Raw genomic sequence first — 25,246 nt, 5'->3', positions numbered from 1 at the left:
ACTCATTACTGGTTGGTGACAGTTCCAGACACATGCTACAAGGAGAACTTTCAATCTCTTCTGCCTGAGGCAGAGAGGTGTACAAAAATGTTGCAGTACCACAGGGCCCTTGTAGCGGAATTACTTAGAAAATTCCCATGTGAGAACGCTGGCAGCAGACGTCAGAGTTTGTTGTACAACCAAGGACTCCAAGTGAGAGAGACAGATGTACAATCCAGCTCAGACAAGGGAACAATGGCCAAGTTCTGGGACAATTTTCTCAGACCCTCCCATCGTGGTGGCACAGAGGCAAGGGGTGCTGTCACAAGAAGTGCAATGTTTGGGAAGATGGTGAGGGAATACCTTGCAGATCGTACAAATGTCCTCCGTGATTCCTCTGTGCCTTTTAATTATTGGGTATCCAAGCTGGACACGTGGCACGGATTGGCTCTCTACGCCTTGGAGGTCCTGGCCTGCCCTGCTGCTAGCATTCTGTCAGAGAGGGTTTTTAGTGCTGCTGGTGGAATTATAACAGATAAGCACATCCGCCTGTCAACTGAAAATGCTGTCAGGCTGACTCTTATTAAAATGAACAAGGCCTGGATTGGGAAAGACTTCTGTACACCACCAAGTGAAAACAGTGAAACATAACCTCAAATACATTCTCTTTTGGGAAGGTGTATTCTCATGCACCTCTTCACAACCACACATGGGCATAAGCTTAGCTTCAAGATTTGGTTGGTTTGTTTTTATCCTCCTCCTTATCCTTATCCTTCTCATCCAGAACCACTATATCACCAAGGTGAATGTACTCTGTACATTGCATGTTGGCCAAGGGGCCTGTGATGGCACTCTTTTTAAAAAAAGGATTTTACATTGGGGAATTGGGCATGACATTATATTGGGCCTACTTCTTAACTCTGTCTCCTGCAATCTGTCCTGTACCTGCCAGTAGATCACCAGGGTGAACATGCTCTGTACGGTGCATGTTGGCCAAGGGACCTGTGATGGCACTCTTATTTAAAAAAAAAAGGATTTTACATTGGGGAATTGGGCATGACATTACATTGGGCCAACTTCTTATCTCTGTCTCCTGCAATCTGTCCTGTACCTGACACTAGATCACCAGGGTGAACGTGGTCAGTACTGTTATAGGCCATAGAAGTTTAGGCTAGGGGCATGTGATGGCACTAGTGTGTTTTTAAAAAAGGTACCCCATTGGGGAATTGTTTGGCAGATCATGCACTGCATTAAAATTCTCAGAGACCCACACCACTACATTGGCCCTAATTCCTCTGTCTCCTGCAATGTCTCTTCCTTATCTCCGAAGACATGACCAGGGTGCACGTGCTCAGTACTGTTATAGGTAGGTGATTTTGGGGCATGGGGGCTGTGAAGGCACTATTTTATTTTGTAAAAACAGGACTCCACATTGGGGAATTGGGCATTACATTACATTGGGCCTACTTCTTAAGTCTATCTCCTGCAATGTGTCCTTTAACTTCCACTAGATGACCTGGGTGCACATGCTCAGTACTGTCATAGGCCGGTGATTTTTGGGCACTGGGGCTGTGAAGGTACTATTTAATTTTGTAAAAACAGGACCCCATATTGGGGAATTGGGCATTACATTACATTACATTACATTGGGCCTACTTCTTAAGTCTGTCTCCTGCAATGTGTCCTTTAACTGCCACTAGATGACCAGGGTGAACGTGGTCTGTATGGGGCATTTAGGTCTAGAGAGCTGTGATGGCACTATTTTAATCAGTCCAAAAAGGACCCCACATGGGGGAATTGGGCATGGCATTCAATTGAGCCTACTTCTTAACTCTGTCTCCTGCAATGTCTCTTGTTTAACTGCCACTAGATCACCAGGGTGAACGTGCTTTGTACTGTTATAGGCCGGTGAAGTTTGGTCAAGGGGGGCTGTGATGACACTAGTCTATTTTTACAAAAGGTACCTCCCATTGGTGAAACCACATCCTTGTTGGAAAACACTTCAGAATCATAACATTTGTGTGCCTTAAAGAGCTCACTTGAAAAGCTCCTATTTGTGATCCCTGGTTGCTAACACTGGACACACTTCATATAAATTTGATAAAGCAATGCTGTTACTTTGCCTCAATAGTTCATTAAAACTATAGCTTTGTCCACTATATTTGTTTCTCTCCTTGCGAGCCTTAACTTTTTCTGGCTCAAATGTACAAATGGAGAATATACAAATGGCGATTTGTAAGCAAGATTGAAATACTGTGTATCAAATTCATTCAGACAATCACATAGCTGCATTTCTTGTAAAACATTAAGAGATGTGACAGACAATGCTCATAGTGACACAATCTTGATAAATGTTTGTTTATTCACTTCACAAACAGTTCTAAGGGTACTGTCACACAGTGGCACTTTGATCGCTATGACGGTACGATTCGTGACGTTCCAGCGATATCCATACGATATCGCTGTGTCTGACACGCAGCAGCGATCAGGGACCCTGCTGAGAATCGTACGTCATAGCAGATCGTTTGGAACTTTCTTTCGTCGCTGGATCTCCCGCTGACATCGCTGGATCGTTGTGTGTGACAGCGATCCAGCGATGCGTTCGCTTGTAACCAGGGTAAACATCGGGTTACTAAGCGCAAGGCCACGCTTAGTAACCCGATGTTTACCCTGGTTACCAGCGTAAAAGTAAAAAAAAACAAACAGCACATACTTACATTCCGGTGTCTGTCCCCCGGCGCTGTGCTTCCCTGCACTGTGAGTGCCTGCCGGCCGGAAAGCGAGCACAGCGGTGACGTCACCGCTGTGCTTTCCGGCTGGGGCTGAGAGTGCAGAGAAGCAGAACGCTGGGGGACAGACACCGGAATGTAAGTATGTGCTGTTTGTTTTTTTTTTACTTTTACGCTGGTAACCAGGGTAAACATCGGGTTACTAAGCGCGGCCCTGCGCTTAGTAACCCGATGTTTACCATGGTTACCAGGGGACTTCGGCATCGTTGGTCGCTGGAGAGCTGTCTGTGTGACAGCTCCCCAGCGACCACACAATCACTTACCAACGATCACGGCCAGGTCGTATCGCAGGTCGTGATCGTTGGTAAATCGTATAGTGTGACAGTACCCTAAGTCTCTATATGTTTGCTGTTTGTCATTGTAAAACATTAAGGTTTACTGAAACTATGCCGATCGTGGTTTGATCTAAATCCTTGTGGCTTTTATTTTCTAGGGGTTTATGGCCCCTCGTCTGATGACTCCATGATATCTCAGTTTCATCCAACCTTGAAAAGTGGCCACTTGAAGGTGTGCATTAAACTAGAGTTACTACATAGTGTTATTCACTATATAAGACCAGAGAAACATGACTAAGACAGATACCAAAACTGGGGTACCTGTACAGTGTGCTGATACCTGCATAATTGGGCACACCCATGCAGTGTAGGTAATCTCCCAGGGATTCTATGTCTTGGTGTTGCTTCTCTGATATTCCAGACGAATGATGTTTAAAAGCCTCTTGGTGATGATCTAACTATACTGTATGTAGTTAATCTTCATATATACATAATCACTATATTTATTTAATCCTTATATGTACTTATTAACCTGCATATGTTAACACATACAAAAGTGTACGCACTCACACTATTCAATCATACTATTCCTTTAATTTTGTAGTTTGCAATAAAATTGCCTTGTATTACAAGTATTTGCCTTTTTTAAAGCCATTTCTGAAACTTTGTGTTAAAAACATGTCAAATAAAATTGCAAAATTTTCCTGTAAATAATTGTGCAAAGAGGGAACCATTAAAAAATATGAGTGAATTTTCCTGGGCCCATCCAGTATGTGGGTTCCAAGGCCTAATGGGGTGCATATGACTATGCAGCAGGGCTTGCCTTCCTGCTAATGTATAAAACAAAGGAGTATGGAGCACAAAATGCATATTGTGAACTGGATTTTCATGGGCACATCCAGTATGTGGGTTCAAAGGCTTATTGGGGTGCATATGAATTGGTAGCAGGGCTGGCTTTGCATTCAATGCAACATTTTTTCAGGAGTCCTCCCTGGACATCTTATGACAGGGGTATTGCGGTGCGTCGTAATTCTTGGCAGCCCATCCACTCACAGCATAGGCTACAACAGCTTAGGAGACCCACTGTTTCATAATGGCCCTTTAAGAAGAATAATGCCGCCTGATGCACCAGTAAAAATAGGCTCTGGGACTTTAAGAGTCCCTCCTTCATAAATGAAACAAAATGGGTCTGCTTATGTGTCACACACCACATGGCCAGCTAGGGTTGTTAAATGTTACAATTACAATGTTAGATATTGACAGGCGAGAATGTAACCCAATGATGACTTTAGGTACTAATGTCATAGAAAACTGTCTTGGCGAGGTTATTGTCTTGTTACCGCAGGTAGCCAAAACTGCCGGTTCTAGTTAACAGCGAATCCTGCAAAAAGAGATCAGAGCCCTAATGCAGAGACAACAAGTAGAACAGTCTGATGAAGAAGCTGGCAGCGTAACAGTGAGAGATCTGATCCACATTGCAATACCCCCCAGGAGTGAAATGTTAACCTGGTGTTGGGCAGAAATAGGCCTCAGAGGTAAAGACTACCAGGTCCTGGTAGAACCTTTGTATTCAGATAGTAGGCCCACCATCCTGACAGCCAGAGGGGTGATTGCTGTCCACAAAGGGAGGGTACCAGTAGATGTCCTTATTTGTGGAGAAAAAGAGGTCCATTTACCCAGATATGCCACCCTTGCTAAACTGTTCACTGTTAGTGATAATGCAATACAAGCAACAGTATAAATCAGATTTCAGCCACAAATTCTCAGATGACTGGTGATTGTAGGGGGCCAGGGGGAGGAGGAATATAGAAGGGTGGTTTCTGATTTTGTGGATTGGTGCCGGACTTACTGTCTAGAACTAAATGTAAAGAAAACCAAGGAGTTGGTGGTGAGTTATAGAAGGAAAAAGAAGGATTACTTACCGATCAATATTGCTGGCCAGGAGGTTGAGATTGTTGAGAACTACAAATATTTGGGGGTTCACCTTGACAGTAAATTCGATTGGAGGTGTCATACAGAAAAGGTTTACAAGAAGGGAAATAGTAAACTGTACTTTGTTCGGAAGCTCAGGTTGTTCAATGTGTGCAGTAAAATGCTGGAAATGTTCTACCAGTCCATTGTGGCAAGCGCCATTTTTTTTGGTATCGTATGCTGGGGCAGTAGTGTGCAAGTATCTGACGCTAATAAGCTCAACAAACTTATCAAGAAGGCAAGCACGGTTGTTGGCCTCCATCTGGACTCTTTTGAGGAGATATTGGAGTATAGGATTCAGAAGAAGTGTAGAGCTATAATGATCAATAATACACACCCAGTATACAAGCTGTTCTTGAAGCAGAAGAGCACATTCAGCAGCCGCCTAATCCTACTAAGGTGTAAGAAGGAGGAATTCAGGAAATCGTTTGTACCTACTGCTATGGGGATGTATAATAATTTCCTAAGGGTGGTAGACAACAATGACTGATTGCAGGTGTACTAATGTCAATTAACAGTGACTTATATACCTGAACTACCCACATTTATTTGTTATGTAATGTTGGTATATTTGTGCAAGATTTGTGCCCTAATATTTTATGCACTGCTGTTTGTATTGCTGCTGTAATACCGTAATTTCCCCCGGGATCAATAAAGTGTATTGTATCGTATCGTAGAACCCTTGGTCCCGTCCGACCCAGCGAAGGACAATGGCTCTGAAGGACAGTTGGAGGATTGGTGCCAGAAGTTACATGTAGGCACTGATTCTACCCCTTCCGACCAAAATAGTGGGGCTTATCTGGTTGGCCATGAGTATGAGCGGGTATTCGGCAAACACTCACTAGACTTTGGGCAGGTAAAATGGGTTCAACATCATATCCCCACTGGAGATCATCTGCCCATTAAACAGAGGTACCGGTCTGTACCTCCAGCTCACTACCAATGTGCCAAGGGTATGTTATGGGAGATGAAGGAGGCAGGGGTGATCAGAGACAGTTATAGCCCCAGGGCAGCTCCATTAATCCTTGGTAGAAAGAAAGATGGTACAATGAGGATGTGTGTTGACTACAGGCAGATTAACCACATTACACACAAGGATGCCTACCCGTTGCCCAGAAATGAAGAGTCATTAGTTGCCTTACAATCTGCTATTTCTGTACCTTAGATCTCACTAGTGGGTATTGGCAGGTTCTCTTGGCAGAGTTGGATAAAGAGTTGACCGTCTTCACGACACCAGTGGGTATCTCCAAATTCAATTACATGCTGTTCGGACTTTGCAATGCACCAGGCACGTTCAAGAGGATGATGGAATGCTGTCTTGAGCACAAGAACTTTGAAACCATTCTGTTGTACCTGGATGATGTCATCATCTTCTCAAAGACCTATTATGACCACTTGGAGCACCTGGCCGAGGTGTTTGAAGCCCTGTCCAGTTATGGCCTGAAAGTGAAGCCGTCCAAGTGCCACCTGTTGAAGCCCAAAGTGCAGTACCTTGGCCACGTGGTAAGCACCGAAGGTGTGGCACCAGACCCTGACAAAGTCACCGTGATCAGGGCCTGACCAAAACCCAACACCATTCATAAAATGGGCAGTTCCTCGGGTTGGCAGGCTACTACCGAAGATTCATCAAGGACCTAGGTAACTGCACCCCTGCAAGACCTCTTGGTGGGCCAATCCAAGAAGGCCAAGAGCAAGAGTCCTCCATTCGAGTGGAACAACAGGCTGGAAGTATCCTTCACTCGGTTGAAGTTGGCTCTCATGGGAGATGAAATCCTGGCCCATCCGGACTATGACCAACAGTTTGTACTCTAGACAGATAACAGCAATGTGGGATTGGAAGCAGTGCTGTCCCAGGTGCAGAAAGGCAGAGAAAGAGTAATTGCCTATGCCAGCAGGAAGCTTCGTCCCACTGAAAGGAACTTTGACAACTACAGTTCCTTTAAGCTGGAGTCTCTCGCCATAGTCTGGGCGGTAACAGAGCCGTTCAAGCGCTACCTGACCTCAGCAAAGTTTTCACGGACCACAATCCGCTGACTTACCTGGAAATGGCAAAACTAGCCATGCATATGGGGGATATGAGTCATGCATACAGGGGGGATATGAGCCATGCATACAGGGGGGATTTGAGCCATGTATACAGGGGGAATATGAGCCATGCATACAGGAGGGGGAATATGAGCCATGCATACAGGAGGGGAAATATGAGCCATGCATACAGGAGGGGGAATATGAGCCATGCATACAAGAGGGGGGAGGATATGAGCCAGGCATATGGGATGGGAGGGAGATGAGCCATGCATACAGGAGGGGGGTCATTATACAGTATGCAGCATCATGTGTGGCCATTATACAGTATTGAGCATCATGTGGGATCATTATACAGTATGGAGAACTGTGTGTGGCCATTATACAGTATTGAGCATCATGTGTGGCCGTTATACAGTATGGAGCATCATGTGTGGCCGTTATACAGTATGGAGCATATCAGCTTGGGCTGATAAATGGCAAATTAGCTTTAATGGGGATAAATGTAAGGTCATGCACTTGGGTAGAAGTAATAAGATGTATAACTATGTGCTTAATTCTAAAACTCTGGGCAAAACCATCAATGAAAAAGACCTGGGTGTATGGGTGGATGACAAACTCATATTCAGTGGGCAGTGTCAGGCAGCTGCTACAAAGGCAAATAAAATAATGGGATGCATTAAAAGAGGCATAGATGCTCATGAGGAGAACATAATTTTACCTCTATACAAGTCACTAGTGCGACCACACTTAGAATACTGTGCACAGTTCTGGTCTCCGGTGTATAAGAAAGACATAGCTGAACTGGAGCGGGTGCAGAGAAGAGCAATCAAGGTTATTAGAGGACTGGGGGGTCTGCAATACCAAGATAGGTTATTACACTTGGGGGTATTTAGTTTGGAAAAACGAAGGCTAAGGGGTGATCTTATGTTAATGTATAAATATATGAGGGTACAGTACAAAGACCTTTCTGATGATCTTTTTAATCATAGACCGGTGACAGGGACAAGGGGGCATCCTCTAAGTCTGGAGGAAAAAAGGTTTAAGCATAATAACAGACGCGGATTCTTTACTGTAAGAGCAGTGAGACTATGGAACTCTCTGCCGCATGATGTTGTAATGAGTGATTCACTACTTAAATTTAAGAGGGGACTCGATACCTTTCTGGAACAGTATAATGTTACAGGGTATATATATTAGATTCCTTGATAAGGCGTTGATCCAGGGAACTAGTCTGATTGCCGTATGTGGTGTCGGGAAGCAATTTTTTCCCCATGGTGGAGCTTACTCTTACCACATGGGTTTTTTTTGCCTTCCCCTGGATCAACATGTTAGGGCATGTTAGGCTATGGGTTGAACTAGATGGACTTAAAGTCTTCCTTCAACCTTAATAACTATGTCAATATGTCACTATGTGTGGCCGTTACACAGTATGGAGCATCATGTGTGGCCATTATACAGTATGGAGCATCATGTGTGGTCATTATACAGTATTGAGCATCATTTGTGGCCTTTATACAGTTTGGATGCAAAAAAAGAAACGGACAGCACCACAGCAATTGTGACAGAACAGCTTACGTGTTTATTCTGCCATCTGCAACGTTTCGGTCCTGAGACCTTTATCAAGCATACAGTAAACAGTATACAGTTTGGAGCATCATGTGTGGCCATTATACAGTATTGAGCATCATGTGTGGCTGTTATACAGTACGGAGCATCATGTGTGGCCGTTGTACAGTATGGAGCATCAAGTGTGGCTGTTATACAGTATGGAGCATCATGTGTGGCCATTATACAGTATTGAGCATCATGTGGGATCATTATACAGCATGGAGCACTATGTGTGGCCATTATACAGTATGGAGCACTGTGTGGCTATTATACATTATGGAGCATCATGTGTGGCCATTGTACAGTATTGAGCATCATGTGTGGCCATTATACAGTATGGAGAACTGTGTGGCCATTATACAGTATGCAGCATCATGTGTGGTGGCCGTTATACAGTATTGAGTATCATGTGTGGCCATTATACAGTATGGAGCACTGTGTGGCCATATTTTTTTGTTTATAATTATTGTATATAAAACAGTGTGATCAGCAGTGCTAAATGGCTGTGGTTGGGACGTGGATATGGGTGTGACTAGTTGTGAAATGGGTGTGGTCAGAGGCGTGGCCTAAAATGTGCCGCGGCGCACTACGCTCGCTGCAAACTTTATACCTCCTTCCCTTCTTCAAAACTTGGGAGGTATGGTACCGCATTTGCCAGATCACGGCAAGTACCGCAAATCCCATAGGGAATGAATTAGGCCGAACGCAGTGTTGCCGTAAGTGATCCGTTACGCGGCACATGCAGAAAAACTGCCAGATCTCCTGCAAAAGGCGACTTTCACATCAGCAATTCTTGCCAAACTCACTGCCGATAGGGTCATACTCACCAAAGGGGGAGGCAGCACTAAAAGTGCCTAGGGCAGCAGAAACTCTAAATATGGCTCTGCTTAGATCTGTCATGGTTTATAAGGTGTGCTCCCCACTGCACCTCGAGCTTGGAATTCAGATTCCTTGTCATACAGGTGCTGCTCAGGTTCAGAACGTTTATGCCTCGCTTCAGAGTCTGATGGCACAGATTGGCAACCACCTGTCACTTGTCAGCAGCACATTTTCTGAACAAATGCCACACCAGGAAGCACTTTTCAGCTGTCTTTAGTGTGCCTGCAGTAGCAGCCGATATACTGACTAGGGGCTGCTCGCTGTGCCCTTGCACCGTGCTCCCTATTTTGCTGTGCTGTTGTAGCAGTGTTGGAGCACCCCACCAGGGCAGCGGGGTACTCGGTACTGGGTCCGGTCTTAAAGGGGATGTCAGTTTGACTGCGACCCGGTCCATGGCCCTCGGTGCCCAATTAAAGGGAAGATCTTTAAAGGGAATATTGTGAATAAAGTCTTGTTCGTGATGCCACCTGTGGTTCTCAGTCAGTAGGGACCAACGCCACTTAAAGGGGTCCTCTGGGGTGATGGTAGGGTGGCTAGATGGTAACGCTTCCCACAGGTGAAGCGGGGTCCCCAGGGCATCCCAGATGTATGGCAAGATGGTGTAAGCCAATGAATGCACAAAGAACGAGGACACAGGTTTGCAAAGTCTTTAACTGGTTTACTGATGGTAGTAGTAGTCCTCAGTCCAGGGTACCAAGTGCAGGGTAGCTGTGGTCCGGCCGGCTTGGAGGCAATAAGAGATCACTCTACCACGTGAGGTCCGTAAGCCTTTCTTGTTAACTTTGTTTAGTTGGTTAGGTCCCTGCTGCCTGAAGCTCAGTGCAAGTCCCCTTTCTCCTGTCCTAAGACAGATGTCTATACGATAGGCAGTTCGAGCATATTTATAGGGAGTGGGACTCTATCATGCCCCAGGCTCTAAAGTTACTGCTTCACCTCAGACTTGATGCAGGTAATCAACATACAGTCCTATGCCCTTCGGTTCTGTAAGTGTCCTAGAGTCCCACTATAGCTCCTGCTGAGCCTCTTAGTCCTCTGTGCTTCATTCCTCTAAGTTCCTCCACAATTCAACTCTCCTTCTGCTTCTCTTTCCAGGGGTAGCAGCTCCCTTGTGGCTGCTCGGCCCCCATGTCTGCTCCAGACGTCCTTCTGCACTCCTCCTCTCCACTACTGTTCCTTGGTCTCCCTGGTCCAACTAACTAGCTCCTCCTCCAGACCAGGATACATAAAGTGTAAGGGAGCTCCCCTGAATCCGGGTCCTGAACTTCCCTTTCTGGCCTAGATTCAGATATGTTAAATGCGAGTGTCTTACCTGATAGATAGAATCTCCTTACAGATGGCAACTGAGTTTTGTCATCATCTGACATGTGGTCCACTGTCTGTGTGCACTAGCCCTCTTATGTACTCACCATTCCTCCTAATAAGTGGTCAGGCATCAGTGCATTCAATCTCTTCCACATCTTTTTCCTTAAGAAGAAGTTATTGTAACTTCCAAATGCATAGAATAACAACCACAGTATATTTATTAAATTTAATCCCAGACTGACGTCTTTTCAACTATTTTGCAGCTCAAAGGATTTTCACAAATATTTATTCTGACACAAAAAGCAGAAGAGCTTGCTGCATGACTTGGGACTCAGACTGCTTGGCTGATTTTCAAGGGGGGGGAAATGAAAGCTGGATGACCATGGTCCTCAGGTGACAACTGTGCACTTTCTGCGCTGAAATGGGCGCAAGATAATGTGAAGGAACTGGAGCCACTCTCAGCTATCCAATATGACAACTTTTTAACTTCTTGTGGACTCACTGTTTGTGCAGCGGTAACATGGCCTATGAAAGGATGCATAACATCCTGTCATCTGCGTACACCAGAAGAAGGTGTTGGAATTGTGCACATAACAGGTACAGATCGACTACCTCCTCTCCCTGCATCAGCAAAACACACACCAAGGGTTAAAAAATATTTTTGTGGGCTAGAAATAGCAACGAGAAGGCTGAAACAATATATTAATTTGCAAAAGTACTGGAAAGTACACACCAGGCCTTACAAATTACAGGCCTTAAAAATTACAGGCCTTAAAAATTACACTGAACATACAGTAAAATTCTCGTGTTCGGTACTGGACGCTAGGTATCTGGTACGAACCCCAAACTTTCCGGTTTGGGTTCGCTCATCCCTAATTTGGACCTCTACTTTGTAGGACCTTACACAAATAGGTTCCTTGCAATACCACACTTTTGTAACAGTAGAAATGTGTGTCTACTTGCAGATTACCCTATGATAAGAACAGTCGGACCTATAGTTCTCAGTTTATTCTCTCTGGGAAGGTTTTGTCTATTTTATCTCAGGCAATGAATAGGTCCCTCCTAGCTACCGCACAGACAACCATATAAACAGTTGCTTCCCCAGCAATAATTTTGTAGCATTACAAAAGAGGCTTTGTGGTATATGTCTGACAAAGGAGTCTTTATATTTTTCACATTAAATATTTATTTTTATGAATTTCTCCAAACAGGTTTGTATTATCTCATACTCTGTACTGCACGTATCACTGATAGTGAAATAAAAGTACTGCTCGGAATCTTTATATATTTGTATAGTTAGAAATTAAACTGGTATACAGTGATTTCTGTGCCAACAATGTCTGAAAGATTTTATATTAAGTTTATGGTGGTGGTGGTGATTAAGAATATGACTTCGGTTATGACTTTTAATTTCTGGGATATTTAAACGTTAAATAATATATTACAGTAGAATTCTGGCTGGTGTTCTCAGAATAAAAAGGGGCCATGGATATTTGCCCCACCCAGCCTAAACATAGCAGCCAGCCCGGCTCTTCCCACTTGCCCTGGTGCGGTATGAAGTGGGGTAATATGTGTGTGGCTAATGTCAGCTGTTTTATGGCCACTGACATCAAGCACACCAGTTAGTAATGTAGAGGCTTCTATAAGACGCTCCTTTTACTAACCCCATAGAACAGGAGTGGGTAATTAATTTTCCCCAAGGGGCCACATGAGAGACCATTACTGTTGTGGAGGGCCGAACTGGTGGTATTATGGTATATAGGGGCTGTGTGGGGGTTGTTATGGTATATAGGGGGCTATGTGGGCGCTTTTATGGTATATAGGAGTATGTCAGCATACTTATTTCTACTCAGTATTAACTGATATAATTAATATTAATATACAATAATTAATATTTAATATTAATATTGAGCAGAATTCATTTCAGCCTATTGGTTCGGCCCGCCACAACAGTCATGGTCAGAATTGGTGCACCTAATAGATGTGCCTTTTCTGGGGTGGCTGAGGGCTGCTATTTTTATAGATGGGCCTTTTATGGGGTGGCTGAGGGCTGCTATTTTAAGGCTGAGTGGTCCAATATCCATGGCCCCTTCCTAGACTAAGCATATCAGCCCTCAGCTGACTGCTTTAGCTTGGCTGGTTGTCAAAAATGGGGGGACCCCATGTGGTTTATTTAAATTCTTTATTTAAATAATTTGAAAAAAACGGCGTGGAACCTCTCTATTTTTTAATAATCAGCCATGATAAAGCTAACTGCTGAGGGTTGCGCCCTGCAGCTTTCAGTTTTGCCTGTGCTGGTTATTAAAAGTAGAAGAGGCCCCACATTTTTTATATGAATACTCCCATCAGCAGTGACTGCTCTCACTATTATTAGCAAGAGAGCCCCGTAGCCTCCCCATGTCCAGCATGAGAGCCCCATAGTCTCCCCATGTTCAACATGAGCCCCATAACCTCTCCATGTCCAGCATGAAACCTCCATAGCCTATTCTTGTCCAGCATGAGACCCACATTGCCTCCCTATGTCCAGCAAGAGACCTACACAGCCTTCCCATGTCCAGCATGAGACCCTATCTGCATCCCAAGAATACAGATAGCGCTGACAGTGGGCGGTGGCAGACAGGTTGGGGATGGCATTGTGCGGTACGTGGGCCACTGTTTTTAGACCCTCAGCTGCAGCTAGAGGGACTGATGTGGCCTGCGGGCCGCACTTTGCTCATTTCTGCCATAGTAACATTGTAAGAAAAAAGCACAACCACAACCAGAATAAAGTTGTTTAAGTTAAATTATGACACAGACACCTTTATTTGAAATAAAAATGAAAAGGAAAAGTTACAGTGCCTTGCGAAAGTATTCGGTCCCCTGGAACTTTTCAACCTTTTCCCACATATCATGCTTCAAACATGAAGATACCAAAAGTAAATTTTTGGTGAAGAATCAGTGGAACACAATTGGGAAGTTGAATGAAAATTATTGTTATTTTAAATTTTTGTGGAAATTCAAAAACTGAAAAGTGGGGCGTGCAATATTATTCGGCCCCTTTACTTTCAGTACAGCAAAACCACTCCAGAAGTTCAATGAGAATCTCTGAATTATCCAATGTTGTCCTAAATGCCTAATGATGATAAATATAATCCACCTGTGTGTAATCAAGTCTTCGTATAAATGCACATGCTCTGTGATAGTCTCAGGGTTCTGCTTGAAGCACAGAGAGCATTATGAAGACCTAGGAACACAACAGACAGGTCCGTGAGACTGTTGTGGAGAAGTTTAAAGCTGGATTTGGATACAAAATGCTTTCCAAAACTTTAAACATCCCAAGAAGCACTGTGCAAGAGATTACATTGAATTGGAAGGAGTATCATACCACTGCAAATCTACCAAGACCCAGCCGTCCCTCTAAACTTTCATCTCAAACAAGAGAAGACTGATCAGAGATGCAGCCAAGAGGCCCATGATCACTCTGGATGAACTGCAGAGATCTACAGCTGAGGTGGGACAGTCGGTCAATAGGAAAAAATAAGTCATACACTGCGGAAATTGGGCATTTATGGAAGAGTGACAAGAAGAAAGCCATTTCTCAAAGATATCCATAAAAAGTGTAATTTAAAGTTTGCAACAAGCCACCTTGGAGACACACCAAACATGTGGAAGAAGGTGCTCTGGTCAGATGAAACCAAAATTGAATTTTTTGGCAACAATGCCAAACAATATGTTTGGCGTAAAGGCAACACAGCTCATCACCCTGAACACACCATCCCCACTGTCAAACATGGTGGTGGCAGCACCATGGTTTGGGCCTACTTTTCTTCAGCAGGGGCAGGGAAGATGGTTAAAATTGATGGGAAGATGGATGGAGCCAAATACAGGACCATTCTTGAAGAAAACCTGTTGGAATCTGCAAAAGACCTGAGACTGGGACGGAGATTTGTCTTCCAACAAGACAATGATCACAAACATAATTCAAAATCTACGATGGAAAGGTTCTCAAATAAACGTATCTAGGTGTTAGAATGGCCAAGTCAAAGTCCAGACCTCAATCCAATCGAGAATCTGTGGAAAGAGCTTAAAACCGTTGTTCACAAACGATCTGCATCAAACCTCACTGAGCTCAGCTGTTTGCCAAGGAAGAATGGGCAAGAATTTCAGTCTCTTAATGTACAAAACTGATAGAGACATACCCCAAGCAACAAAGTATTAAGTTAAAGGGGCTGAATAATATTGCACGCCACACTTTTCAGTTTTTGAATTTCCACAAAAATTTAAAATAACCAATAAATTTCGTTCAACTTCACAATTGTGATTCTTCACCAAAAATTTACATTTGGTATCTTTATGTTTGAAACATGATATATGGGAAAAGCTTGAAAAGTTCCAGGGGTCGAATACTTTTGCAAGGCACTATATACTCACCTATGCATCTAATCTATTGAAGCCCATGTCCCCTGGAAAAACAGAAAATAATAAACAACCATAATGTTCCCCTTTTCACCTAATCCACCAATTCACATGTCCCCTGGAGAAAAATAAAAATAATAAACAACTACACCCTTCACCTCTCCAACGTGAAGATAATCCATACTGAGAGCTCAACAAGATACTATGTGTCGCGGGACAGTTCGATTATGGTGACACCAAATATATATAGTTTTATTTATTGTTTACTAGTACTACTTTTATACAATATGATAAAAAATAGTCATTTGTTTTTGTGCATGGATAAGGAAATTCTCTTTCAGCATACCTCCCAACCATCCCAGACTCAGTGGGACCCTTGTAGCACTGGAATCCTGGATTTAAATCCCCCCAAGGACAACATCTTCAAGGAGTCTATATGTTTTCCAGTTTGTATTGTAGTGCAGTGGTGTTAACGCTGTGCAGTGATGAGGCAGTGACCCAAGCAAGTTCAAAACAAAACGTGTTTAATGTCCAAAAACTTACACAGTGCACAGCATGCTGTATCCTCCGGATCGCAGATGGGAAAACAAAAGACAGTCTGGGTCCGGTTGCCGTGAGCATCCACACTGTCACGTACGCAGGGGTGCCAGATCCTTTGGCTCCTCTTAACCCTGTGTTGCATCACACAGGGAGTGCTCTGCAGACCAACTGCTCTGTCTGCTTGAAAGACAAAAACTGACGCACCCAAACTTATAAGATCTGGGCTGGAGGAAATGGACCGGACCCCACTACCTTCCTGCAGTCCATTTAAAAAATAATAGCCCATACCGAGTTTTCCTGAGCAAGCTCCGTGGTCAAATTAACTTGACCAGGTTCACGCTTACTTTTATTCTGCCTTGTGACTCACAGGCACCCTGCTGTGAACACAAGGCACTCCAGCGGATCTAATATGCTTCTGAGCGCATCCTGTGGGACACATAGCGACCCTCACACAGGTCACTGCCTCGCATACCCCCCTCTGTTCAAACTTGTGGGGTTGAACATTTGTCACCAAACAGGGGGCCCGTGACAGGGCATTCACATTTCCCTGTGACTTCCCCGCTTGAGGTTCCACTGAAAAACTAAAGTTTTTTAGGGACAGGAACCATCTGGTGACTCGGGCATTTCTCTCTTTTGCGTTTCTCATCCAGACGAGATGTGAATATTTCGCTACCAAATGAAACTGATGCCCAAGGAAATAGTAGCGTAGGGACTCCAAGGCCCATTTTATCGCCAAGCACTCCTTCTCCACTGCGCTATAATTTTTCTCTGCTGGGGTCAGTTTCCTGCTCAAGTTGGTGACTGGATTCTCATCCCCGTTCACCTCTTGCGACAGCACCGCTCCTAGGCCTACCTCCGAGGCATTGGTTTGTACAATAAAGGTCTTCTTGAAGTTGGGGCTGACGAGGACCAGCTGTCCACACAACGCCGACTTCAGGGACTGGAATACTTCCTCTGCTTGAAGATTCCATCGGACCATCACCATCTTCTTACCTTTTAACAGGTCCGTTAAGGGTGCTGATTTCCCCGCAAAATTGGGTATAAACCAGAGGTAGTACCCAATGAAGCCAAGGAATGCCCTCACCTGTTTGGTGCTTAACGGCTTGGGCCAGTTTTGGATGTCTTCGATCCTGTTTACTTGGGGTTTGATCACCCCGCGGCCAATCAAGTAACCTAAGTACCGAGCTTCTGTGAGTCCTATCACGCATTTCTTTGGGTTTGCCGTTAACATCATGATTCTGAGCGACTCTAGCACGGATTGTACCTGTGACAGGTGGGTCTCCCAGTTGGTACTAAAGATGACTGTGTCATCCAAATTGGCCAATGCGTATTTCCGATGTGATTCTAACACTATGTCCATCAGCTTCTGGAACGTGGCCAGAGCCTCATGTAACCCAAAGGGCAAGACGACAATAGAAATAGACCCTCTGGCATTATAAATGTGGTCTTCTCTTTAGCCGATTCTGTCAGGGGGACCTGCCAGTATCCTTTGGTGAGATCAAGCGTGGTGAAGTACTGGGCCTTCCCCAGTGTTTCAATTAGCTCGTCCACCCGAAGCATTGGATAGAGGTCCAATTTTGACACCTCATTTAACTTCATGAAGTCAATACAGAAGCGTAACGACCCGTCCGGTTTGGGTATTAATGCAATGGGTCTAGCCCACTCACTCTGGGACTCGTCAATGACTCCCAATTGAAGCATTTGCTTCACTTTCACCGCTATTGCGTGCCTCCGGGCTTCTGGCACTCGGTATGGTTTCATCCGTGCCCTTACCTGGGGATCAGTGACAATGTCTTGCTGAATCACAGAGGTTCGCCCTGGCAGCTCTGAGAATACATCCGTATTTTGCTGCACCAAAACTTGAGCCTCCCATCTTTGCTGTTTTGTGAGGGCGTCATTTACTTTTACCTCACACCCGGCTGTGTCCTTGGCCAGAGCCAGAGGGACCCCTGTTTGTAAGACCGGAGTCGCCTCTTTGACCAAACATTCTCGGTCCTTCCAGGCCTTTAGCAGGTTTACATGGTACAGTTGCTCAGGTTTCCTTTTCCCGGGTTGGTACACTTTATAGTTCAGGTTCCCCCATATCTCCTAAGGCCCTTGCCACTTGGCCATGAGTTTACTCTATGGGGTGGGTACTAGTACCAACACCTGGTCTCCTTCTTTAAAGGTCCTGACTGTGGCCCCTTTAATGTACGTGCGGCTCTGAGCTGTCTGGGCATCCAACAGAAGCTCCTTTACTATGGGCCACATGACAGCAATCTGATCCTACATACTTTCCACATACTTGATGACACTCTTATGTGGAGTGGGCTCGTGTTCCCACATCTCTTTGGCTACATCCAACAGTCCCCTCGGGTGCCTGCCATACAATAACTCAAATGAGGAGAACCCCGTGGACGCCTGCAGTACCTCGCAGATGGCAAACATTAGATAGGGCAGTAATATATCCCAATGCCTCCCATCCTTGACAACTACCTTTCTTAGCATGGCTTTGAGGGTCTTATTAAACCTCTCCACCAATCTGTCAGTTTGTGGATGGTACACGACGTACATAGCTGTTTAATCTGGAGCAGCTTACATAGCTCCCTGGTCACCTTAGACATAAAAGGAGTTCCCTGATCCGTAAGGATCTCCTTGGGTAGCCCAAGGTGACAGAACCTGGCGAACAGTTCACGGGCTATTAGTTTAGCCAAAGTGTGGCGGAGTGGTATCACCTCTGGGTACTGGGAGCAGGAGCAGTGCCTTCTGCTGTTGTGTTTGAGACACCGCCAACTGTTTTAGTATTTCCTCCATCTTGTCCACAGGCTTAAGGTGCAGTGTTGCAGGCTGGACCACCGTCATGTAGCACGCATTGTGGTATTCCTCAGTTCACACTGCCTGCATTCTCCAACCATGTAGTGCAGCGGTGTCCACGCTATGCAGTGATTAAGCAGGCACCCAAGCAAGTTCAAAACAAGATGTGCTTAATGTCCAAAAACTAACACAGTGCACAGCATGCTGTATCCTCCGGATCGCAGCCGGGTTCGGTTGTTGTGAGCATCCACACTGCCGTGTACGCAGGGGTGCCAGGCTCCTCTTAACCCTGCGTTGCATCACACAGGGAATGCTCTGCAGATCAACTACTCTGTCTGCTTGCAAGACCAAAACTGACACACCCAAACCTTCCTGCAGGGTTTTTTTCCTTTCCTCCATACTGTGGCCATGGGCCACTTATAAGAGCTGGGCTGGAGGAAACGGACCGGACCCCACTACCTTCCTGTAGTCTGTTTCAAAAATAAAAGCCCATATCGGGTTTTCCTGAACAAGCTCCTTGGTCAAAATAACTTGACCAGGTTCAAACTTACTTTTATTCTGCCTTGTGACTCACAGGCACTCTGCTGTAAACACAAGGCACTCCAGCAGATCTAATACGTTTCTGAGCGCATCCTGGGGGACACATAGCGACCCTCACATATGACACCAGTCATTGCCTCACTGATCATTCTCCCTTTGTTTGTGTGGGTTTCCTCCCACACTCCAAAGATATACCGATAGGGAATTTAGATTGTGAGCCCCATTGGTGATGATAATGTGTGTAAAGTGCTGCGGAATATGATAGTGTTATATAAGTAATGTATAATAATAAAGAACTATAGCTATGATCCAGAGGATCAATTGAGATCACTGGGAGAATTTAGTATAGTTTAAGCTAATTACATATTTGGTGTCCCTGTAATCATAATGATTCGCACAACACAGTGACCAGATTATTTATGGTGATTGGTAAATGGAATAAAAAAAATGACTTGATTGATTTTTTTAAAATATTAAAAATGTAACTCTGAGGTCATGTTCATATGTAGTGTTAATGCTGCATTTTTTTTCTACTGCTTTTTTTCTGCACATTTTATGCAGGTGTCCACACCACTCAAGGCAATAATGATCTTCTCTGATTATTGCTGCATTTCTTTTATGCCTTTTTCCTCAAAATTGATGTGTTTTGACTGAGTGCATCAAATCCCTTCGCCCCATTATTTCCAGCATTGGATCTTAAATGAGAATGAAAGCCAATGGATAGACATACATCTTCAACCTTTGGTGGCCAGAATTTCATGGTTCCCTGAAAGACACTTCTACAGTATTACAAGTTTTTGATCAATTCAAGTGGAATGAGCAAGTTAAATTCAGAACATGTGATGTTATGAAATTATATTCCGCTATTCCTCGTCATTTAGCAATTAAAGCTAACCAGTACCATTTAGATAATACCATGACTATTCCATTAATTTAAAGTAATTCATCATCAAGTCCTTTTCGTATTTGTTATATAATAATTTCTTTATTTTCGATTCTCATTTTTTTCTTTAAATATTCGGTGCCCTGATTTGTTTGAAATTTTCCCCGTCCCTTGCTATTCTCTTTATGTCGTGGTGGGATGAAACATATAATTTTAGTGAGAATAACCCTTTTTTCGATTATATAAATTGGTTTGGAAGATATGTGGCGATCTGCTATTTGTATGACAGGGTAATCGTGTTGACATCGCTAAATTTATGATATATTTAAATGCAAATAATTTAAACCTCAGATTCACAGTAAACAGCCCTACTACAGAAACTCCATTATTGGATGTATATTTAATTGCCAACTCTGTCGCAAAAAAGGTAGAGACATCGCTTAACAGAACAGACAGTCTTACTTTCTTCTTCCTCACATCCCCATCACACCATATGTGCCATGACACATTGGGGAATTCAATCTAGTAAAACGGATTTGTTCTTCTAACAATTCATTCATTTATTCAAGAAAGCCATATCATTAGTCAACATTTCATTGACAGAGGATACAAATATCACAACATCAAATGCACCTTTGAGAAAGTGGTAAATAAGCTAAGGTCTTTTGCATCCCATGATAAACTTTTCCCTGATCCAAGTAATACATGTCACGTTTTCAACACCCTTTAGTCCACAATTCAATGAAATAAAATCTATTGTCAACAAATATTTACCAGTTATTATTCAGGAAGACATTTTACATGATATCATAAACAATGGTTGTTGGTGTGTGGCCCAAAGGGGTCTTACGTTGGGGAATTCTTTATCTCCTATTCTTCTCAGATGACCAATCAAATTGGTTATCTGTACAGTGATTCTACAAGTGCGCTAACAGAAGGTGTAATGTTTGTATATATGCATTGGACAAAACCAAATCTTTTAATTTGTCCCCTACCATAGATCACAGTGTTACATCATTCATGAACTGTGACACCAGATATGTGTTTACTGTATATAGTATACTGTATAGTAAGTATTTGATCCCTTGCTAATTTTGTAAGTTTGCCCACTGACAAAGACATGTACAATCTATAATTTTAAGGGTAGGTTAATTTTAACATTGAGAGATAGAATATCAAAAATAAAATCCAGAAAATCACATTGCATAAATTACATAAATTTATTTGCATTTTGCAGTGAGAAATAAGTATTTGATCCCCTATCAATCACTAAGAGATCTGGCTCTCACCAACCAGTTAGACGCTCCTAATCAACTCTTTACCTGCATTAAATACAGCTGTCTTACATAGTCACCTGTATAGAAGACTCCTGTCCACAGACTCAATTAATCAGTCAGACTCTAACCTCTACAACATGGGCAAGACCAAAGAGCTTTATAAGGATGTCAGGGACAAGATCATAGACCTGCACAAAGATGGAATGGGCTACAAAACCATACATACAATGCTGGGTGAGAAGGAGACAACTGTTGGTGCAATAGTATGAGGGTTTGTTTTTTGTGGGAGGAGTTGTACTTTTGAATGACACCACTGATTTAACCATATAGGGTACTGAAAAACAGGAAAAAAATCCAAGTGGGATGAAAGTGCAAAAAAAAGTGCAATTCCATAATTGTTTTTTGGGTTTTATCCTTACCATGCTCATTATATGGTAAAACTGACCTGTCGATATGATTCCCCAGGTCTGTACAAGTACGTAGATACCAACCATGTATAGTTTATTTTTTATTTAAGTGGTGGAAATAAATTCCGGAATTTATATGAAAAAAAGTTTATGCATTTGTTGCCATTTTCATTTTTCAAGATCTGGGGCTGTGTGATGGCTTATTTTTTATGCCCTGAGTAAATGTTTTTAATGATACCATTTTTGGGTAGGTACAATGTTTTGATTGCCTGTTATTACATTTTATTGCACTGTAATTATCTTTGTAATTATTTTTCTTGTTACGCCTTTTACTTTATATTTTGATGGATCGGACATTTCTGAACACAGTAATACCAAATATGTGTATTTTTATTGTTTTATTTTCAATGGAACATAAGGGAGGTGATTTGAACTTTTGTGGTTTTTTTTATTTTTTTCTCAGTTTTAAAAACTTTTTTTCACTGTTTATTTTATTTAAAAGTTCCCTCAGGAGACTTGAAGCTGTGATAATCCGATTGCCTATGCTATACATAGCATGTCTTCAGTACTGCTATGTACAGCAGAAATTACAATCTCCTATGAATGGCGCCCACGAGCTGGCGTTCACAGGAGAATTACAATGACAGGCATGGGGGTCTTGTCTTCTGCAGACTCCCAGCTGTCATGACAACCCCTGTCACATGACCGGGGGGTGCAGATTGACAGCGAGATTTAACTGGTTAACAGCCGCGGGTGGATCACGAATCCACCCGCGGCTGTTAAAGGCACATGACAGCTGATTAAATCAGATTCTATTTGCAGGAAAAGATATGAGTTCAGCTTTGGAATCCGCCTCAAAGTCGGGGACACGACATATGATGAAAGTTTACGTCATATGTTGCTGAGGGGTTAAAAAGCAATTGAAAAACGGATTTCAATTTGTTCCTCACGAGTGCATGAAAAAAATGATAATGACAAAAATGTCTACTGTACCTGTCCACTTCCTCTCTGAAGAGGCTATTTTCATATATAAATTCCTAAACAAGCATTGCATGGTCTATAAGTTTTCTTACGCCAGGTTGGCACTCCCCAGAAATGAGAAACATTCCCTCCTAGACCCGGTTTACAGGACCCAAAACCACAGGTTGGACTCTGTCCACAATATCATCTTATTTCCTACCTATTGAATGATGCATTCTATATAAGTCCCATAAAAATGAATGGAATCTGTTGACTCATCCATTTTTCTCTAAACACATGATTATCAAAAGCTATGCATGATACAATGACATCAGTACGGACAGAGCAAATCTGTTAAATCAACTACAAGTGTCTGCAATGGGAAAAATAAACTCAAGAAAAACTGAAAATATATTTCCGAACCATAAAAATCAGCTATATAGCAAAAAAAGGTGTTAAAAAAAACTTATGAATGCCAATGAGATACACATGTATTTTATTTGACATCAGTTCAGAGAGCTCAAAAAATCCTAAACTTTGTTATACTCAAATAATAGAAAAAAGTAATACAGACTCACAACATATTAATATTTATAATTTCCTCTTCTTTCTACATATGCTATCTACATTCTCTTACATGTCTTTGTAAGATCTAATAACTTACAGATGTTGGAATAATGTAGGAAATATAAAATAATAGGCAGGAATAATGTAACGCATTGTGTAAAAGCTGGTAAATATATTCACGCCATTATGGGATTTCTTATATTAAAGACCTGTACACTTGTACTTAAAATATCAGCTATTTTTTATATAGAAAATATAAGTCCTCACTATAATTTCGAATATATAGGGAATTTTGCTATGTGAAATACTTACTGTATTGATCTTAATCCAGTTGTAGACGTCTTATGGTTTATACAGTAAATCTGGAATTTACTGCTTACGTTCCCAGGTGAAAGAGCCTCAGTCAAGCCATAAATATTCTCTCCTTACTGCTACCTGCTGTCTAAATCAGGGCTTTTAGTTTACTAGTGTGTACACAGCAACCGTCCGGGAAGGTTATCTCACACCCACTCTTACAAAAACTAAATTAATACCATTAATACAATTCAGGTATTGCACAACCCCCAACAATAATGACATCACACATGTGAAAGGCTCGTTCCTGTGTATACGGAGGAGGACTAGAGCTTCATGTTTCAACTTGATTTCATGTCAGTCTAATTCTGAAATATTAAGTTAAAGGAAACCTGTCATGTTGAATTACTATCTAACCTTCAGGTAGGATGTTATGGGGCAGGAGAAGCTGATCAGATTGATACATTTTTGTGAGAAAAGTTTTAGTAAAACTTGCATTTTATTAATTGAAATCCCTGGTGTTTGCATGCATAGGAGTCCACTGGGTGGTCCCTGTATGACTGTGCATGCAGATATAACTCAAACACTAAGTAAGAAGGACCACCCACTGGACTTGTATACAAACATCAGGGATCTCAATGAATATATTACAAGTTATTCTGAATCTTCCCCCACAATTCTATATATCACTCTTCACAGCTTCTCTTTCTGTATACCGTACTGTCCACAGATTGAACTACTGATATTTTTATACATTGGCTCTGTGATTGAGCACTCCACCCCTCAGTCTCAGGCTTTTTTTATTTACAGCAGGATCCTACCTTCCCATAGAAATGTGCACTTTAGTCTAAGAGAGGATTCACATTAGATAGGTTCCCAGCAACAAGAATCGCCTTATCGTGGCTGTCGGGTAGACATGAATTGGCTAATTTATGGGCTAAGTATTCTCAATTTTTCATATTATCTAGTGCGGTAATGCAATTCAAATTTCATATTTCATGTTTGCATGCTATAGCGCTACAAAGTGCAACTTTATTTGTTGGTACATGTATAACATGCCAGGTTTCCCTTAATTGTGTGCTAATATCCTTTGTATATTGCAACAAAAATGTACATATCAATGGTTTCAAACTGGAATGCACAATACAAAATACTAACCATGATGAAACATCCGTTAAAGAGTTTTCTTCCACACAATGTATTGGATGTGTGCTATATGGAGATTATGAAGCTTTAGGTAGCGCTAATGTGGTCCTTTAATGTTCTGCACGCGGTGGTAAGGCAGTAATGCGCAACACCTAACAAATCCGAGGTCTAATACTTTAAACCATGAAGAGACATCAAGTGAACAGTAATGTAGGTGCTCTGCCGCTAGGAATGGTGATGGTACCGAATTATTAAGTAGTTTTATTGAGGACTTTTCAAATAACAATCCGATTTTTAGCTCCGGACTGGATCTTTCAGCAGGTTATACCAGATGAAGGGTCAGGTCCGAAGCTGAAAACCGGTTTGCGATTAGAAAACTTCTAAATAAAAGGTATTTATTTTATCATCACCATACTGAAATGTTGGCGTGTGAAGAGGTCACACGACTAGGTAAAGTTCGGAGACCTCTGTTTTTGTCTCCAACTCTCCAACATACCATTTTTATTCATGTCACATTATGGATGTTATAGATACCAGATACATTTTATAATAACATAAACATATAAAGAACTGAAGAAAATAGGGGAAAGGTGACCGATCGATACAGTCAGAC

General features: G+C 42.6%; 2 protein-coding genes across 2 annotated transcripts in view; both read right to left on the bottom strand.

The window, feature by feature from the left end:
• LOC143775612 (proto-oncogene Mas-like) overlaps window positions 1–23,736 on the bottom strand; it is a 64,557-nt gene extending 40,821 nt beyond the window's left edge. The window contains exon 1 of the mRNA XM_077263955.1: window positions 23,506–23,736. The gene's annotated coding sequence lies outside the window, so the exon portion shown is untranslated. The remainder of the gene's footprint in view (window positions 1–23,505) is intronic.
• Window positions 15,250–17,000, bottom strand: LOC143774964 (uncharacterized). Its single transcript, XM_077262774.1, has 2 exons — window positions 16,620–17,000; window positions 15,250–15,273 (listed from the first exon to the last, which is right to left on the bottom strand). Exons 1-2 carry the CDS (start codon window positions 16,998–17,000, stop codon window positions 15,250–15,252), a joined length of 405 nt encoding a protein of 134 aa, XP_077118889.1.
• Window positions 23,737–25,246: the final 1,510 nt, after the last annotated feature.

The sequence above is a fragment of the Ranitomeya variabilis genome, chromosome 5 (genome assembly GCF_051348905.1).
Source record: "Ranitomeya variabilis isolate aRanVar5 chromosome 5, aRanVar5.hap1, whole genome shotgun sequence".
Taxonomy (NCBI): Eukaryota; Metazoa; Chordata; class Amphibia; order Anura; family Dendrobatidae; genus Ranitomeya; species Ranitomeya variabilis.
The sequence above is the reverse complement of the archived record's forward strand: the minus strand, read 5'-3'. Positions and strand labels throughout refer to the sequence as shown.

Bases quoted from the DNA above. Each gene is read 5' to 3' on its own strand.
- LOC143774964 (XM_077262774.1), bottom strand. From the start codon at position 17,000: ATGATGTTAACGGCAAACCCAAAGAAATGCGTGATAGGACTCACAGAA. The intron at 15,274-16,619 runs GTAGGCCTAGGA...CTGTTTTTCCAG, and splicing joins TACAAACCAATGCCTCGGAG to GGGACATGGGCTTCAATAGA.